Raw genomic sequence first — 17,037 nt, forward strand, 5'->3', positions numbered from 1 at the left:
ACTCTGAGGGAAAAAAAATTTTTTCCCTTCAACACTTCTTTTTCTCCTGCTTCAGCCCAAACAATTAACACTTTGTGGGCCGGTCATACTGTCATGATTCCCCAATGGCATGGGAAAATCAGAAACACAAAATAACAAACTAGCTCTCGGGTGATGGAACCTCAAGCTGACCGTGACCTAAATCTACCACACAACTAACAGTGGCCAGGGAGCATTCCTACGGCTGCCTATATGCCACGCGCCAGCCGGAGAACTAACTACGCCTGGCAGAGGAAGGAACAGACCTGGCTTACCTCTAGTGGAAAACCCCAAAGATGATAGTAGCCCCCACATATATTAACGGTGAGTTAAGAGGAAAAGACATACACAGTATGAAGGTAGATTTAGCAAAGCGAGGTCCACTTACTAGATAGATGAAGGATACAAAAGAGGACTTCACGGTCAGCTGAAAAACCCTTTCAAAAACCCATCCTGAAATTACTTTAAGACTCCTGTGTCAACTCATCACACAGGAGTGGCAATTTCAGTCCACAAGAGCTTCCAGTAACAGGGAATGACAAAACTGTAAACTGGACAAAAATACAAAACAAAAAGGACAAGTGTCCACTTAGCTGATCAGCAGACTAGTAGCAGGAACATGCAACTGAATGACTCAGGTTACAATGATGACCGGCAAGGAAGTGACTGGAGAGCAAGGTTAAATAGGGAACTCCCAAAACTGATGGAAGCAGGTGAGCTGAGGCAGAAAAGTACACACAAGTCTCCAGTACCACCAACCACCACCAGGGGAGCCCAAAAAGCGGATCACAACAGGCTCTGCTCTGCTTGGCTTCTGCAGAAATCTCTTGCTGCAGCTCCTCTCCATATTCTTTGTGGTTCTGCTCTGCTTAGCTTTTATTGCTGCACTATCTCTTGCTGCTCTACCACTCCTATCCGCAGCCTTGTGGTTCTCTTCTTGTGTGAACAGGTCCCTCCCTGTTCCTCCATACTTCATATTCGTTCCTGCACCTCCTGTGTGAACAGGTCCCTACCTGTTCATCCATACTTCTTATCCGTACCTGCCCCTCCAGTGTGAACAGGTCCCTACCTGTTCCTTCATACTACAAATCCGTACCTGCACCTCCAGTGTGAACAGGTCCCTACCTGTTCCTTAATACACCACATCAACCAGCCCTGTGTTCTCTGCTGTGCCTGCCAGCCCTGTGTTCTCTGCCGTGCCTGCCAGCCCTGTGTTCTGTGCTGTGCCTGCCAGCCCTGTGTTCTCTGCCGTGCCTGCCAACCCTGTGTTCTCTGCCAGCCCTGTCTCAGCCGTGCCAGCCTACTCGTCTGAGTTTCAGCCGTGCTCTTCTGCCAGTCCTGCCTGATGCCCGCACCTGTCCTAGTGTTCCTGTTCTCCAAGTGGGATCAGCAGCCACAGCCAGACACCACCCTGGAGTAGCACCTGGCAGCTGCCTGCTGCACAAGCCTGACCTTACCATCAGAGGCTCCAGTGAAAACCCAGGCAGCTGTCATAGTCACGCCCCTTCCAGGGTAGTCTGGTTTGTGGCACAGTGGGGCCACAAACCCCCCCGAGCTCACGCCCACCAGTCAGGGCTTCAGCGTGACACTTACACTCTACAGGAGAGAGAGAGGACCCCACTGACCATAAGAGCTTACACTCTCCAGGAGAGAGAGGACTCCACTGTCCATAAGAGCTTTCACTCCACAGGAGAGAGAGGACTCCGCTGACCATAAGAGCTTACACTCTACAGGAGAGAGAGATGTCCCCACTGACCATAAGAGCTTACACTCTACAAGAGAGAAAGAGAGGACCCCACTGACCATAAGAGCTTACACTCTACAGGAGAGAGAAGACCCCACTGACCATAAGAGCTTACACTCTACAGGAGAGAGAAGACCCCACTGACCATAAGAGCTTACACTCTACAGGACAGAGAGGACCCCACTGACCATAAGAGCTTACACTCTACAGGAGAGGACCCCACTGACCATAAGAGCTTACACTCTACAGGAGAGAGAGAGGACCCCACTGACCATAAGAGCTTACACTCTACAGGAGAGAGAGGACCCCACTGACCATAAGAGCTTACACTCTACAGGAGAGAGAAGACCTCACTGACCGTAAGAGCTTACACTCTACAGGAGAGAGAGAGGACCCCACTGATCATAAGAGCTTACACTCTACAAGAGAGAGAGGACCCCACTGATCATAAGAGATTACACTCTACAGGAGAGAGAGGACCCCACTGACCATAAGATCTTACACTCTACAGGAGAGAGAGGACCCCACTGACCATAAGAGATTTCACTCTACAGGAGAGAGAGGACCCCACTGACCATAAGAGCTTACATTCTACAGGAGAGAGAGGACCCCACTGATCATAAGAGCTTACACTCTACAAGAGACAGAGAGGACCCCACTGATCATAAGAGATTACACTCTACAGGAGAGAAAGGACCCCACTGACCATAAGATCTTACACTCTACAGGAGAGAGAGAGGACCCCACTGATCATAAGAGCTTACACTCTACAGGAGAGAGAGAGGACCCCACTGACCATAAGAGCTTACACTCTACAGGAGAGAGAGGACCCCACTGACCATAAGAGCTTACACTCTACAGGAGAGAGAGAGGACCCCACTGACCATAAGAGCTTACACTCTACAGGAGAGAGAAGACCTCACTGACCGTAAGAGCTTACACTCTACAGGAGAGAGAGAGGACCCAACTGACCATAAGATCTTACACTCTACAGGAGAGAGAGAGGACCCCACTGACCATAAGATCTTACACTCTACAGGAGAGAGAGAGGACCCCACTGACCATAAGATCTTACACTCTACAGGAGAGAGAGAGGACCCCACTGACCATAAGAGATTTCACTCTACAGGAGAGAGAGGACCCCACTGACCATAAGAGCTTACATTCTACAGGAGAGAGAGGACCCCGCTGATCATAAGAGCTTACACTTTACAGGAGAGAGAGAACCCCACTTACCATAAGAGCTTACACTCTACAGGAGAGAGAAGACCCCACTGACCATAAGAGCTTACACTCTACAGGAGAGAGAGGACCCCACTGACCATAAGATCTTACACTCTGCAGGAGAGAGAGGACCCTACTGACCATAAGAGCTTACACTCTGCAGGAGAGAGAGGACCCTACTGACCATAAGAGCTTACACTCTACAGGAGAGGACCCCACTGACCATAAGAGCTTACACTCTACAGGAGAGAGAGGACCCCACTGACCATAAGATCTTACACTCTGCAGGACAGAGAGGACCCTACTGACCATAAGAGCTTACACTCTGCAGGAGAGAGAGGACCCTACTGACCATAAGAGCTTACACTCTACAGGAGAGGACCCCACTGACCATAAGAGCTTACACTCTACAGGAGAGGGAGAGGACCTCACTGACCATAAGAGCTTATACTCTACAGGAGACAGAGGACCCCACTGACCATAAGAGCGTACACTCTACAGGAGAGATAGACTTACCCAGTGACTCTGCAGGTGTAAAATGACTCTGCTTTCTATACTGTCCTCCACTTGGAACCGCTGATCTGTGATTCCTCGGTACTGACCATCACTGTACAGTACAAGTCGTGATACTATATTTCGCTATTATAGTATAGCGTTTCAGACCAAACTCTTGGAAGCGGGATGATAATTTGATGTTATTGCAGTCTTTCCTTACACTGTGAGTGACTGCAGCTCAGAATCCTCATCCAGGATAAATCTCCACAACATGAACTGGTTACTCAGCTACAACCCACAATGTGTGCAGCTAATAAGTGCTGGCACCGTGCAGACAACATGGAGAAGAAAACAAGAAAGAGGAGAGCAAGTTACCAAAGACACAAATGCTCCTTCAAAGATTGTCACTTCATTAGGGGAAATACACGAGTTCCTCCACTTCCAGGAAAAAAAACATTTCAGATCAAAGTATTATACTCTGATGGGCAGCAAATCTCCAGCACCATCCGTTATATAGGGTTTTATTAAAAATTAATTAATACATAATTAATAAATATTAATAAAATAAATAAATATATACCAATACTTGAGATGAGATAACACATCATAACATAGATTGTCTGTGCGTAGCGGGGCTTGTCTTCTTCTGTGAATTGTATTTTTGATATGCATATGATGTATCATAAAACATTTTTTTTTTAAATATTTTAGCAAATAGATAACTGGCATCTTTATAATAAATTATTTACTAATGTACAGGACTCAAGTACAGATATTTTACAGATCAGTCACGCTACATTGCTTCATTTAGATTTTTTTTAACAAATGAAAATATCCAAAAAGACAGATAAAGGAGAATTTGGACAATGATTAATCCCACTAATGACCATTCGCCTGATATACTACAATGCTCCATCTACAGCCAGGTCCATATATGCCACTGATGACCATTCCCCTGGTATACAGTGCCTTGCAAAAGTATTCGGCTCCCTGGAACTTTTCAACCTTTTCCCACATATCATGCTTCAAACATAAAGATACCAAATGTAAATTTGTGGTGAAGAATCAACAACAAGTGGAACAAAATTGTGAAGCTGAATGAAATGTATTGGTTATTTTAAATTTTTGTGCAAAATCAAAAACTGAAAAGTGGGGCGTGCAATATTATTCGGCCCCTTTAACTTAATACTTTGTTGCGCCACCTTTTGCTGCGATTACAGCTGCAAGTTGCTTGGGGTATGTCTCTATATAGGTCCATATATCCCACTGATGACCATTCCCCTGATATACTACAATGCTCCGTATATATCCAGGTCCATATATCCCACTGATGACCATTCCCCTGATATACTACAATGCTCCGTATATATCCAGGGCCATATATCCCACTGATGACCATTCCCCTGATATACTACAATGCTCCGTATACAGCCAGGTGATAGCAGAGTATAATTCAGTATTATAAGTAGTGGCTTTTCTTCACCATATAATGGTTTTTCGTCTTCTTTTCACATCTTGTATGTAATCAGATGACGATTAAATCTAATTAAGGAATATAACATATTTTTCGGAAAATAAAAGTAACAATATTTTCCAACTATAACATTCAATAAAAAAGAAGATATCATATCTAATGATTACTGCATATCAGACCTCATAGAAGGGGTAGTCGCGGTTCTTCTCGAGCATGTTGTCCACCACAGGTAGATGTTACCTGCGCTCTCAGTGAAGTCGGCTTCCGGAATTGTCTTGGCCTTCTCGGGATTTAAACTTTTGTTGAAATTGTCTGTATCTTTTAGTTCATAAAATCCACAAACCAAATAGTGAAATCCTGGAGGTTTCCCAAGACCAAAAAAGTCATTGTACTTCTCCATCCATGACCGGCTCATACTGCTGGGGGCACCAGGAGGGCAGGTGGGGAATTAGGGTCACAGTCCATGGAACGTCTTATACCTTGTTCTCAAGGTGACTTAAAGGAACTTGATCGGTTGTCATTAACATTGCAAGAACCATATCGCTTCTGTTTTTCTTCCTTCTTTAATTACAGAATATGGGCTTCACCGTCTGGATGAACTTACCTGGTAAGTACATAAGGAAGTGGTATAAAGGGAATGCGGAGGAGTGGCGGAGCTAAAGATAGATGTCTGAGGTGAAAGATTACATTGACCGGTTCGACCAGACAGACAAGACTGAAGACTTCCCTCATAAGAATGCAGTGAGTGTCTTAAACAGTTGCTGTGCTGGCTGCACAAGGTGTCATCCACACATTTACAAATTGCCACTCATTAATCCATTAGAAGTTGGACACTTGGTGAAGTTTGGATAATTAACTTTTTCCTTTGTTTTGTAAGCCAAGATCAAAAGAAGGAAAAGCTAGGACCTCAGGGCTTTCCTAAGACGATCGCTCGAAAAGCAAAACTGAAATCCAGCCACTATTACAATAAATTATGATTATTTGTCAATATAGTCTCCTAGATTAAATCAAATTAAAAAAAAAAAAATAAATAGTTTTTAACAAATAAAAATCAGAAAACAAAAAAAATAAACACATTGGGTATTTCCTTAGGTATGTGCACATATTTAGTATGTGCAGCAAAAAAAATCTGCTGCAAATACTGGAATGTTGGCAGGAAAAGCGCTGCATAAAATAAGTGCATTTTTGTATGCTTTTTCCCCCTATTCATTAGAATGGGTAAAAACGCTGCAAAAATGCCTAAAGAATTGGCACGCTGCAGATATGAAACTGCGTGAAAACTGCAAAGAAAAAATGAGGAGCATGTGCACAAGACTTCAGGAATCTCATTCACTTTACTGGTACTGTAAAACGCTGCTCGTGGCAAAATCGAGAGTGAAAAACTCAGGAAAAGCACAAAATACCCTTAGTTGCTACAATTCTAGAGATGGAAGAAAATGTATCTTGTGATTCAGTCGCAGCCATTGCAAAAGGGGTCATAAAATCACACACGGCCATGCTGTCTCCATAGACAAACACTAGAAGTAGTATGGGCTGTCCTGAAGTGTATTTTTATTATAATAATAAGAAGTGAGAATAATTACAAGGGTGCAAACTGACAAACAAAATTCCAAAAGTACTGGAGACATTTGTAAACCCACTCAAATCTATCGGGCATATCAGTGTGTTTTCACAGACCGTGTGTCCTTGTGCGAAACACATAGACATGTCCTCAATACATCCCACACATGACACAGGTAACGCCATTCCCAGGCTCCGGGTGCTGAATCCAACTCTCATCATTGTCGCCTGGTCTCCCTGCGATCAGCAAGACCAGGCGACACTGATGACAGTTGTAGTTAGCACCGCCATCTGTGTATTGTGTGTATTAAATAAATAATTAAAAGAAAAAACCGCATGAGGTCCCCCTTATTTTTCCTAACCAGCTGAGGGAAAGCAGACAGCTACAGGCTGTTGTTATTATTCTGGGAAGGGTCCAATAGCTATAAATGTTCCCAGCCTATTAATAATAGCTCACAGCTGCCTGCTTCGCTTTTACTGGTTAGTAAAAAGGGAGTACCCAAAAAAATGATGTGGAGAACCCCCTTATTTTATTAACCAGCAAAGGCTAAACAGGCAGCTGCAGGCTGATTTTAAGAGGCTGGGAAGGGGCCATGGGTATTGGACCCCTCCCAGACTAAGAACAGCAGCCCACAGTCGCCCCAGACATGACGCATCCATTAGATGCGCCAATTCTGACACCTAGCCTCGGCTCTTCCGACTCGCCCTGGTGCGTTGGCAAGTGGAGTAAAACAGAAGCAACAACCTAGATGTGTTAAATATGGAAATAGCAAGTAATAGACAATAACATGTAACTTTTAATCATTAAACTATTTAATAAACCAAAAAATTGTAAATTAAAAAAAGACAGCTGTCATTAACGTCTCTGGTTATATGATTATATTGGGACACTGTATTGTTATATTGTGCACACAACCTCCACTGTAGAGTCCGTATAATCACATCACATATGTGACAATTGGGATCACCTTTTGTCCCCATTCACAGGGCACAACAGTAAACTGACACAGGTTCAGTGTATAATTCACCATATATATGACATTAAATGGCAAGTAGTATATTCATAGCCCTCCCTTATATGGGCACAGAAAATATTTGTACACCAACTCGCAGAACCATTAGCAGTATATCAAATCATAGAACCAATATGACAAAATAATAGGTGATGACTTAAGAACACCATCTAACTAAAAAATGCTAAAGGCATGGAATGGTAGTGCTTATGGAACCAATATTCATGTTCATTCAGTTGTGACTCTGATGGAATACCCAAAATGTGTATTTGGGACCATCCCTGGTCAGCAATAGGGTGCAAAAAAACAAATGAATGGAACAATCTCAGCCCTTAACTGGTATCATATTCATTACTATGGTAGTGCGCTTTGGGGACCATTCCATCTCCTTTATATTTTCATATGCCGACGCGTTTCCGCTCCTTGATTCATCAGGGGAGTAAGGGAAATAAGTAGTTTGTATTACCACAATGCAGTTATGTTATGCCAGGAGATGGAACAGTCCCCAAAGTGCACTACAATAGTAATGAATATGATGCCAGTTGAGGGGTGAGATTGTTCCATTCATTTGTTTTTTATCTGTGTCCCCAGTTGTGAATGCTTCAGTTTGGACAGAACCATGGTCTCGGGGTAACTGATTTTGTTGCTTGTCTCCTACCAACTGGTGAATAGTTTTCAGCCTGCTTCAGTGCTCTTGCACTCATGAGTTTGGAGTGCGGTGTTTTTCGTCGGTTGGAGTAAAGTTAAGTTCGGACACTTTTCTAACAAGTAAGTAACAAGTAGGGAGTGTAACTAGTAGTGCCATGTGCTCAGTTATTGTAGGCCCAGAGCAGTTCAGGCAAATAATCCGGCCACAGCAATTTCTTGTCTCCCTCCAGGGTTTGAAGAATCTGCAGCAGTGTTCAACTAAATCACTCACAGGTGGGTGATACGGTCTTGTTTGGGAGCTCCTAATCTAATAGAGCTTTTTCATGACTTTTCCTTGAAAGCACGCTCCTTGGTCACAGTGAATCATCCTCGGACATCCACATACCTGAATGAAGTGTCTACACACGACCCTGGCCGCCATCTCTGTGGTCTGGTTGCCACCACAAAATTAGCAAAATGATCCATCATTACTAAATGGTACTGTAGCCCTCCTTCGGCAGGCCAAACCAGTAGATAATCGATCATCAAGATCTCCAGGGGTGTACTTGACCGGTTGACTTGAGTCGGTGCCCTCTGCTCCGGTGTCTTTACCAGAAGCTCTGCAGTGCCGGCAGACTTCTCTAACTATCTGCTCCAGCTGAGGACAGTACACAAATCATTGAATCCATTTGTAATTTTTCTCTGGACCAAAATGAACATGTTTCTCATGTTCCTCCTTAACCACACTCCGAGCTAAACTTCTAGGAATTATGACTTGCCACTTCTCGCTCTGACGGCAAATGCTATCTTTAACACGGAGTCTTTCACATTCATGCAGAATATTCCAGCCATCTGAGGACAAATTGGCCGGAGACATCACTGAAGGTCATTCCCCTTCTAGTAGCCAGCCCTTGATCATCCGGATTACAGGGTCATCATCTTAAGTTTGTGCCCATTTGTCTGGTGTCCTGCTGAGCAACACCATCTGGCCTGCTGCTACATGGAGGCCATGGGTTTCACTCAACCTAAGTCTTGTACCTCCATCTCTTCTTCTTCATCCACCTCTCCAGAGGAAACGGGAAGGGTGACTTGAAACAAAGCATGAGCATTATTATTCTCTTTGTCAGAAAAGTACTTGATGGAGTAATTAAACTTCGCCATTCAGGTGACCCACCTCTGTTCCAGGGCCCCCAGCTTCGCACTTTGCAGATGAGCCAATGGATTATTTTCAGTTGAGACCAAGACCTGTGCTCCAGTGAGGTATTCGGCAAACTTCTCCCTCATGGCCCAGTTGAGCACCAATAACTACAGCTTAAAGGAACTATAGTTATCTGGGTTTTGATAAGAGTCTCTCAAAGACCGACTACCATACGTGATTACGCGTTCCTGGCCCCCTTGCTCCAAGGCCATCACCGCTCCCAATCCGTAAAGACTTCTGTTCGTATATACAATGAATGGACAATCATATTGAGCGAATGCCAACACTGGGGCATTGACCAAGGCTTCTTTCAGCTGATCCAGGGCTCGTTGTTGCGAGGGTCCCCAGGAAATGAACTGATTGTTTGGGCCTTTAGCGGTCCCCTTCAGTAACTTGTGAAGATGCTCGGCTATCTTAGCGAAGATCAAGATGAAATGTCAATAATATTGTGCTAGTCCCAGAAAGGCTAGCAGCTCTCAAAGAATCCGAGCTGGAAGCCAGTACCTTACAGCTTCCACTATGCTTTCAGCTGGGCTGACTCCACTCAAAGTCACCATGTGCCCTTGATATTCGATTTCTGTCTGGACAAATGACACTTGGGACTTCAACTTTAGACTGTGGGCCTGTAGACGGGTCAGCACTTGTCATAGTCTTCATGGCTGTTGCTGGAATGTTGGTGCATGAACAATGACATCTTGGGTTTGTCTCTTAAGGTACCTTCACACTAAACGACGCTGCAGCGATACAGACAGCGATCCCGATCGCTGCAGCGTCGCTGTTTGGTCGCTGGAGAGCTGTCACACAGACCGCTCTCCAGCGACCAACGATGCCGAAGTCCCCGGGTAACCAGGGTAAACATCGGGTTGCTAAGCGCAGGGCCGCGCTTAGTAACCCGATGTTTACCCTGGTTACCAGTGTAAAATGTAAAATAACAAACAGTACATACTCACCTTCGCGTCCCCCGGCGTCTGCTTCCCTGCACTGACTGAGCGCCGGCCCTAACAGCAGAGCGGTGACGTCACCGCTGTGCTGTGCTTTCACTTTACGGCCGGCGCTCAGTCAGTGCAGGAAGCGGACGGCGAGGGTCGTGACGGACATCAGAGGGTGAGTATGTACTGTTTGTTTTTTTTACTTTTACGATGGTAACCAGGGTAAACATCGGGTTACTAAGCGCGGCCCTGCGCTTAAGGTACCTTCACACTAAACGACGCTGCAGCGACACAGACAGCGATCCCGATCGCTGCAGTGTCGCTGTTTGGTCGCTGGAGAGCTGTCACACAGACCGCTCTCCAGCGACCAACGATGCCGAAGTCCCCGGGTAACCAGGGTAAACATCGGGTTGCTAAGCGCAGGGCCGCGCTTAGTGACCTGATGTTTACCCTGGTTACCAGTGTAAAATAACAAACAGTACATACTCACCTTCGCGTCCCCCGGTGTCCGCTTCCCTGCACTGACTGAGCGCCGGCCCTAACAGCAGAGCGGTGACGTCACCGCTGTGCTGTGCTTTCACTTTACGGCCGGCGCTCAGTCAGTGCAGGAAGCGGACGGTGAGGGTCGTGACGGACATCAGAGGGTGAGTATGTACTGTTTGTTTTTTTTACTTTTACGATGGTAACCAGGGCAAACATCGGGTTACTAAGTGCGGCCCTGCGCTTAGTAACCCGATATTTACCCTGGTTACCATTGTAAAACATCGCTGGCATCGTTGCTTTTGCTGTCAAACACAACGATACACGGCGATCTGACGACCAAATAAAGTTCTGAACTTTCCTAAGCGACCAGCGATATCACAGCGGGATCCTGATCGCTGCTGCCTGTCAAACTCAACGATATCGCTAGCCAGGATGCTGCAATGTCACGGATCGCTAGCGATATCGTTTAGTGTGAAGGTACCTTTACACTCACCAGAACCTGCCAGTAGCCACTTGCCAGATCTAAGGTGGAGAAATACTTGGCCTGTCGAAGTGCCGTCAGGGACTCTTCCACTATAGGTAAAGAGTAAGCGTCTTGTATGGTGACACTAATCAATGAGTCACCATTCCTGGAGAATTTCTCTATACCCCTTCGGAGGAGTTCAGGTCCAAGGACTTGGAGAGAGAACTGAGAAGGAAAACAACTATGAATCTGCACTATGTCACTTTAGTTGAATATCACAAGGTCAAGAGGATACCAAGAGGACTCCAAGTTTCCCTGAGACCTACTCTGTTCCAGGATAAACCGTATTTCTGTCCGAAATTTGAAAGCATTTTACATAAAAGCTTCATGGACATCATCATACTTACAATTGCAATTATGTGCAAGTGTAATTATACTATGGCACCCTGTCTGTTACAGGGAGGCGGTCACATTTTTGTGAGTTATTCATTTGGTCTTATTTACTTTTTATTGGAATCTATGACATATCGTTTTTTGGGGGTTTTTTGGGTTTCCCTGCAGTTATGATCCGTTCGTATCAGCCTGTATAGGCAAGCGCCACACTAAGAATTTCTCTGATTACATACAGGTATATTATTTTATCTTTCCTTTTTCTCTCCTTACATGCGAGTTTATGGTGATGGTTTCTTGCAGGTACATTCTTACATATGTATATCTATGTACGTATTGATATATGTATATACATAAGTGTTAACACATTTCCATCCTGTGTGATATTTCCTTTTTGCACCTTTGTATGGGCCTAAATTCTGGACTTATATTCATTGTTCAATATGTTTTTTTCCTTTTCTTTTTAACCTGGTTCTTTGTCTAATATGAATTCCCTTTTCTATTTCTTTATTTCTCATTGTGTGCACATCCCCTTCCTCTTGGTCTTTGGATAACGGAGTTATTGTTATATTAAATAAAGTTTCTTCTCCTTTTTTTTCTATCACTGTGTTTTCTCAACCACATGGAGTCTCCGGTGTCTTTTTTTCTATTAAAATATCCTTTTCTCGGATATGATTTATTCAGCCACTTATTTTGTTTAAAATGTGCATATTTGGTATTACACTAATTGAAAATGTATCTGTTTTGTCCTGTTATCATAGACTTCCTTGAAAAAGGCATTGCGTGCCGAAACATTGGAATTTTGATGTCTGTTTCATTTTTTGCTGGCTGTCTACCAATAAATCAATTTCCATTGAGAACAAAAAGTTGTGAACTTGTTGAGTGCCGAAGGTTATCCTTTCTATACATTTTGGACTTTTTTTTCCTTTGAGCACCACATATTTTTAAGAGTGCACCACTTCTGACCTGACGATCATACTTACAATTGAACACTTCCAGAAAGACCTCACACAAATTGAGGAACAAGTTACTTCCATCAAACAATTAGGCAGTACTCTAAAACAATTAAGAAGTACTCTAAAACTATGGAGAAATTTGACCTTATTTTGCAAAAGACTAATAAAACAATTGAGGACTTCAGATCTCAACTACAGGAGAGAAAGAGATCTAAATTCCTTTGTGATACAGAGGATTATCACCGCAATTCGGTGTACAAATGGCGGGACACAAACTACTACAGAGAAAGATGGGGCTACCAACGTGGTAACTCCTCGACGTCATCCAGCTCAGAGAGCAATTTCAATTCTCGTATTTCCATTCCTTTTTTAGAACAGAAACAGGGGAAACCCCCAAGAGGCAGATGAGGAGGAGCCGCAGACAACACTACTGTTGTGAATTTGCTTTTTGCTCCCTCTAGTGGTTACTAGTTTTTTTGACTCTGGTTTTTCTGTCATTCCTTTTATCCGCACCTGGGTCGTTAGTTAGGGGTGTTGCTATATAAGCTCCCTAGACCTTCAGTTCAATGCCTGGCAACGTAGTTATCAGAGCTAGTCTGCTGTGCTCTTGTCTACTGATCCTGGTTCCAGTTATATCAGCTAAGTCTGCCTTTTGCTTTTTGCTATTTGTTTTGGTTTTGTATTTTTGTCCAGCTTGTTCCAAATCTATATCCTGACCTTTGCTGGAAGCTCTAGGGGGCTGGTGTTCTCCCCCCGGACCGTTAGACGGTTCGGGGGTTCTTGAATTTCCAGTGTGGATTTTGATAGGGTTTTTGTTGACCATATAAGTTACCTTTCTTTATTCTGCTATCAGTAAGCGGGCCTCTCTGTGCTAAACCTGGTTCATTTCTGTGTTTGTCATTTCCTCTTACCTCACCGTTATTATTTGTGGGGGGCTTCTATCCAGCTTTGGGGTCCCCTTCTCTGGAGGCAAGAAAGGTCTTTTGTTTTCCTCTACTAGGGGTAGCTAGATTCTCCGGCTGGAGCGTGTCATCTAGAATCAACGTAGGAATGATCCCCGGCTACTTCTAGTGTTGGCGTTAGGAGTAGATATATGGTCAACCCAGTTACCACTGCCCTATGAGCTGGATTTTTGTATTCTGCAGACTTCCACGTACCTCTGAGACCCTCGCCATTGGGGTCATAACAGTAGTTTGCCAGGCCAGTATTAAATGTTTAATGCGTTGCAGAAGAGGGATTATAAGAAAGAAGATTCTGAGTTTTTTTTTTTTTTTTTCTTTCTTCTTCCCCTTTACCTCAGAGTGGCTATGCTTGCTGCAGACATGAATGTCCAGACCTTGATTACAAGTGTGGACCAGCTGGCTACTCGTGTGCAGGGCATACAAGACTATGTTATCAGTAATCCTAGGTCAGAACCTAAAATACCGATTCCTGAACTGTTATGACCCCAATGGCGAGGGTCTCAGAGGTACGTGGAAGTCTGCAGAATACAAAAATCCAGCTCATAGGGCAGTGGTAACTGGGTTGACCATATATCTACTCCTAACGCCAACACTAGAAGTAGCCGGGGATCATTCCTACGTTGATTCTAGATGACACGCTCCAGCCGGAGAATCTAGCTACCCCTAGTAGAGGAAAACAAAAGACCTTTCTTGCCTCCAGAGAAGGGGAACCCAAAGCTGGATAGAAGCCCCCCACAAATAATAACGGTGAGGTAAGAGGAAATGACAAACACAGAAATGAACCAGGTTTAGCACAGAGAGGCCCGCTTACTGATAGCAGAATAAAGAAAGGTAACTTATATGGTCAACAAAAACCCTATCAAAATCCACACTGGAAATTCAAGAACCCCCGAACCGTCTAACGGTCCGGGGGGAGAACACCAGCCCCCTAGAGCTTCCAGCAAAGGTCAGGATATAGATTTGGAACAAGCTGGACAAAAATACAAAACCAAAACAAATAGCAAAAAGCAAAAGGCAGACTTAGCTGATATAACTGGAACCAGGATCAGTAGACAAGAGCACAGCAGACTAGCTCTGATAACTACGTTGCCAGGCATTGAACTGAAGGTCTAGGGAGCTTATATAGCAACACCCCTAACTAACGACCCAGGTGCGGATAAAAGGAATGACAGAAAAACCAGAGTCAAAAAAACTAGTAACCACTAGAGGGAGCAAAAAGCAAATTCACAACACACTACATTCGAAAACACGCGAATATGCACACGACCACAGGTAAAGACAACCAGATTGTCTACAATACATCATCCTATAACCTCTCCCCTATTGAACACAATGTCCTACAGAGGGATTTCTCGTTCTGTCCCACACCCTCCTTTGACGGTTTTACATTACACCAAGAATTACACCGCCATTTAAGGCACACTTCAGGTAACACACTTCTGATGATCATAATATTACTGTTGCCAAAGGGGATAATTCCACACAACAATAAGCACAGTTTAGATTCAAATGACTAAATCTTCAAATACCAAGTACTTTTAATCCCACAGGGTCATATCACCCCATCGAGACATATATATACAGTTGTGCTGAAAAGTTTACACACCCCAGCAGAATTTATGTTTTCTTGGCCTTTTCACAGCATATGAATGATAACACCAAAACTTTTTTTTCCACTCATGTTTGGTGGTTGGGTGAAGCCACTTATTGTCAAATTATTGTGTTTTCTCTTTTTAAATCAGAATAACAACCCAAAACATCCAAATGACCCTGATCAAAAGTTCACAAACCCCATTTCTTAAAGGGAACCTGTCACCTCGTTTGGCCGCTATAAGATGCGGCCAATGCCTTTCGAGGCTTATCTACTGCATTCTGTAATGCTGCAGATAAGTCCCTGGTTCGAAATGAAAGAGAAGAAAAACAAGTTTTTGTATACTCACCCGGGGGGCGGTCCGGTCCGATGGGTGTCGCAGGTCCAGGTCCGGCGCTTCCCATCTTCATGCAATGTCGTCATCCTGCTTACATGATGTCGCACTCCTGTGCAGGCGTACTGATCTGCCCTGTTTGATGGCAGAGCAAAGTACTGCAGAGTGCAGGCGCCGGGAAAGGTCAGAGAGGCCCAGCGCCTGCACACTGCAGGAATTTGCTTTGCCCTCAACAGGGCAGATCATTACGCCTAGCGAGGAGCACTACACGAAGCAAGCAGGATGACGACATCGCATGAAGATGGGAGGCGCCGGACCTGTGACACCCATCGGAACAGACCCCCCCCCCCCCCCCCCCCCCGGGTGAGTATAATAAAATTTATTTTTCTTCTCTTTCAGATTGGATCTGGGGCTAATCTGCAGCATTACAGAATGCTGTAGCTAAGTCCCGAAAGGCTGTGGCCGCATCTTATAGCGGCAAAATGAGGTGACAGGTTCCCTTTAATACCGTGTATTGCCCCCTCTAACATCAATGACAGCTTGAAGTCTTTTGTTGTAGTTGTGGAATGAGGTTCTTTATTTTCTCAGATGGTAAAGCTGCCTACTCTTCTTGGCAAAAAGCCTCCAGCTCCTGTATATTCCTGGGCTGTCTACATGAACTGCGCGATTGAGATCTCCCCAGAGTGGCTCAATGATATTGAGGTCAGGAGACTGAGATGACCACTCTAGAACCTCCATTCTGTTTTGGTGTAGCCAATGACAGGTCAACGTGGCCTTGTGTTTTGGATTGTTGACATGTTGGAACATCCAAGTACGACCTATGCGCAGCTTCCGGGCTGGTGACTGTAAATTTGCCTCCAGTATTTGCTGATAATGTGCTGCATTCATCTTTCCTTAAACTTTGATCAAGTTTTCTGTGCCTTTGTAGCTCACACATCCCCAAAACATCAGTGATCCACCTCTGTGCTTTACAGTAGAAATGATGTTCCTTTCATCATATACCTTGTTGACCTCTCTCCAAATGTAACGTTTATGATTGTGGCCAAAAAATTCAATTTTGGTCTCATCACTCCAAACTACCTTGCTCCAGAAGTTTTGAGGCTTGTCTATGCGCTGTTTGGCGTATTGTATGTGAGATACTTTGTGGCATTTGCACAGTAATGGCTTTCTTCTGGCGACTAGACCATGCAGCCCATTTTTCTTCAAATGCCACACCACTAGTTTTCTGAGAATCGTGTACTTCAGCTGATGTTCTTTGTGGGTTTTTCTTTGCATCCCGAACAATTTTTCCTGGCAGTTGTGGATGACATTTTTGTTGGTTTTGTTTTTACAGAGCCCCTGATTTTCCATTTGTTAATCACAGTTTGAACACTGCTGACTGGCATTATCAATTCACTGGATATCTTTTTGCATCCCTTTCCTGTTTTATACAGTTCAACTACCTTTTCCCATAGATCCGTTGACAATTATTTTGATTTCCTCATGACTTACAATCCAGAAATGTCAGTGGCTGGATGAAAGATGCTAGAGTCTGTCTGGAACCCAGAAACTCACTCAGCTTTTATGCACACACACT

General features: G+C 44.2%; 1 protein-coding gene across 10 annotated transcripts in view; it reads right to left on the bottom strand.

Annotated features, from left to right (window-relative positions):
• LOC143804881 (diacylglycerol kinase eta-like) overlaps positions 1 to 17,037 on the bottom strand; it is a 266,345-nt gene that overhangs the window by 142,366 nt on the left and 106,942 nt on the right. The window contains exon 1 of one of the 10 annotated variants that reach the window (XM_077283426.1): positions 5,135 to 5,557. The exons of 8 other annotated variants lie outside the window; for them this stretch is intronic. In XM_077283426.1, coding sequence (XP_077139541.1) covers positions 5,135 to 5,170 — 36 coding nt within the window. In that variant the 5' untranslated portion in view covers positions 5,171 to 5,557. Of the gene's footprint in view, positions 1 to 5,134; positions 5,558 to 17,037 lie in introns of those variants that run through there. One more of the 10 variants, XM_077283425.1, reaches the window with a different exon arrangement.

Source organism: Ranitomeya variabilis, chromosome 2 (assembly GCF_051348905.1).
Source record: "Ranitomeya variabilis isolate aRanVar5 chromosome 2, aRanVar5.hap1, whole genome shotgun sequence".
NCBI lineage: Eukaryota > Metazoa > Chordata > Amphibia > Anura > Dendrobatidae > Ranitomeya > Ranitomeya variabilis.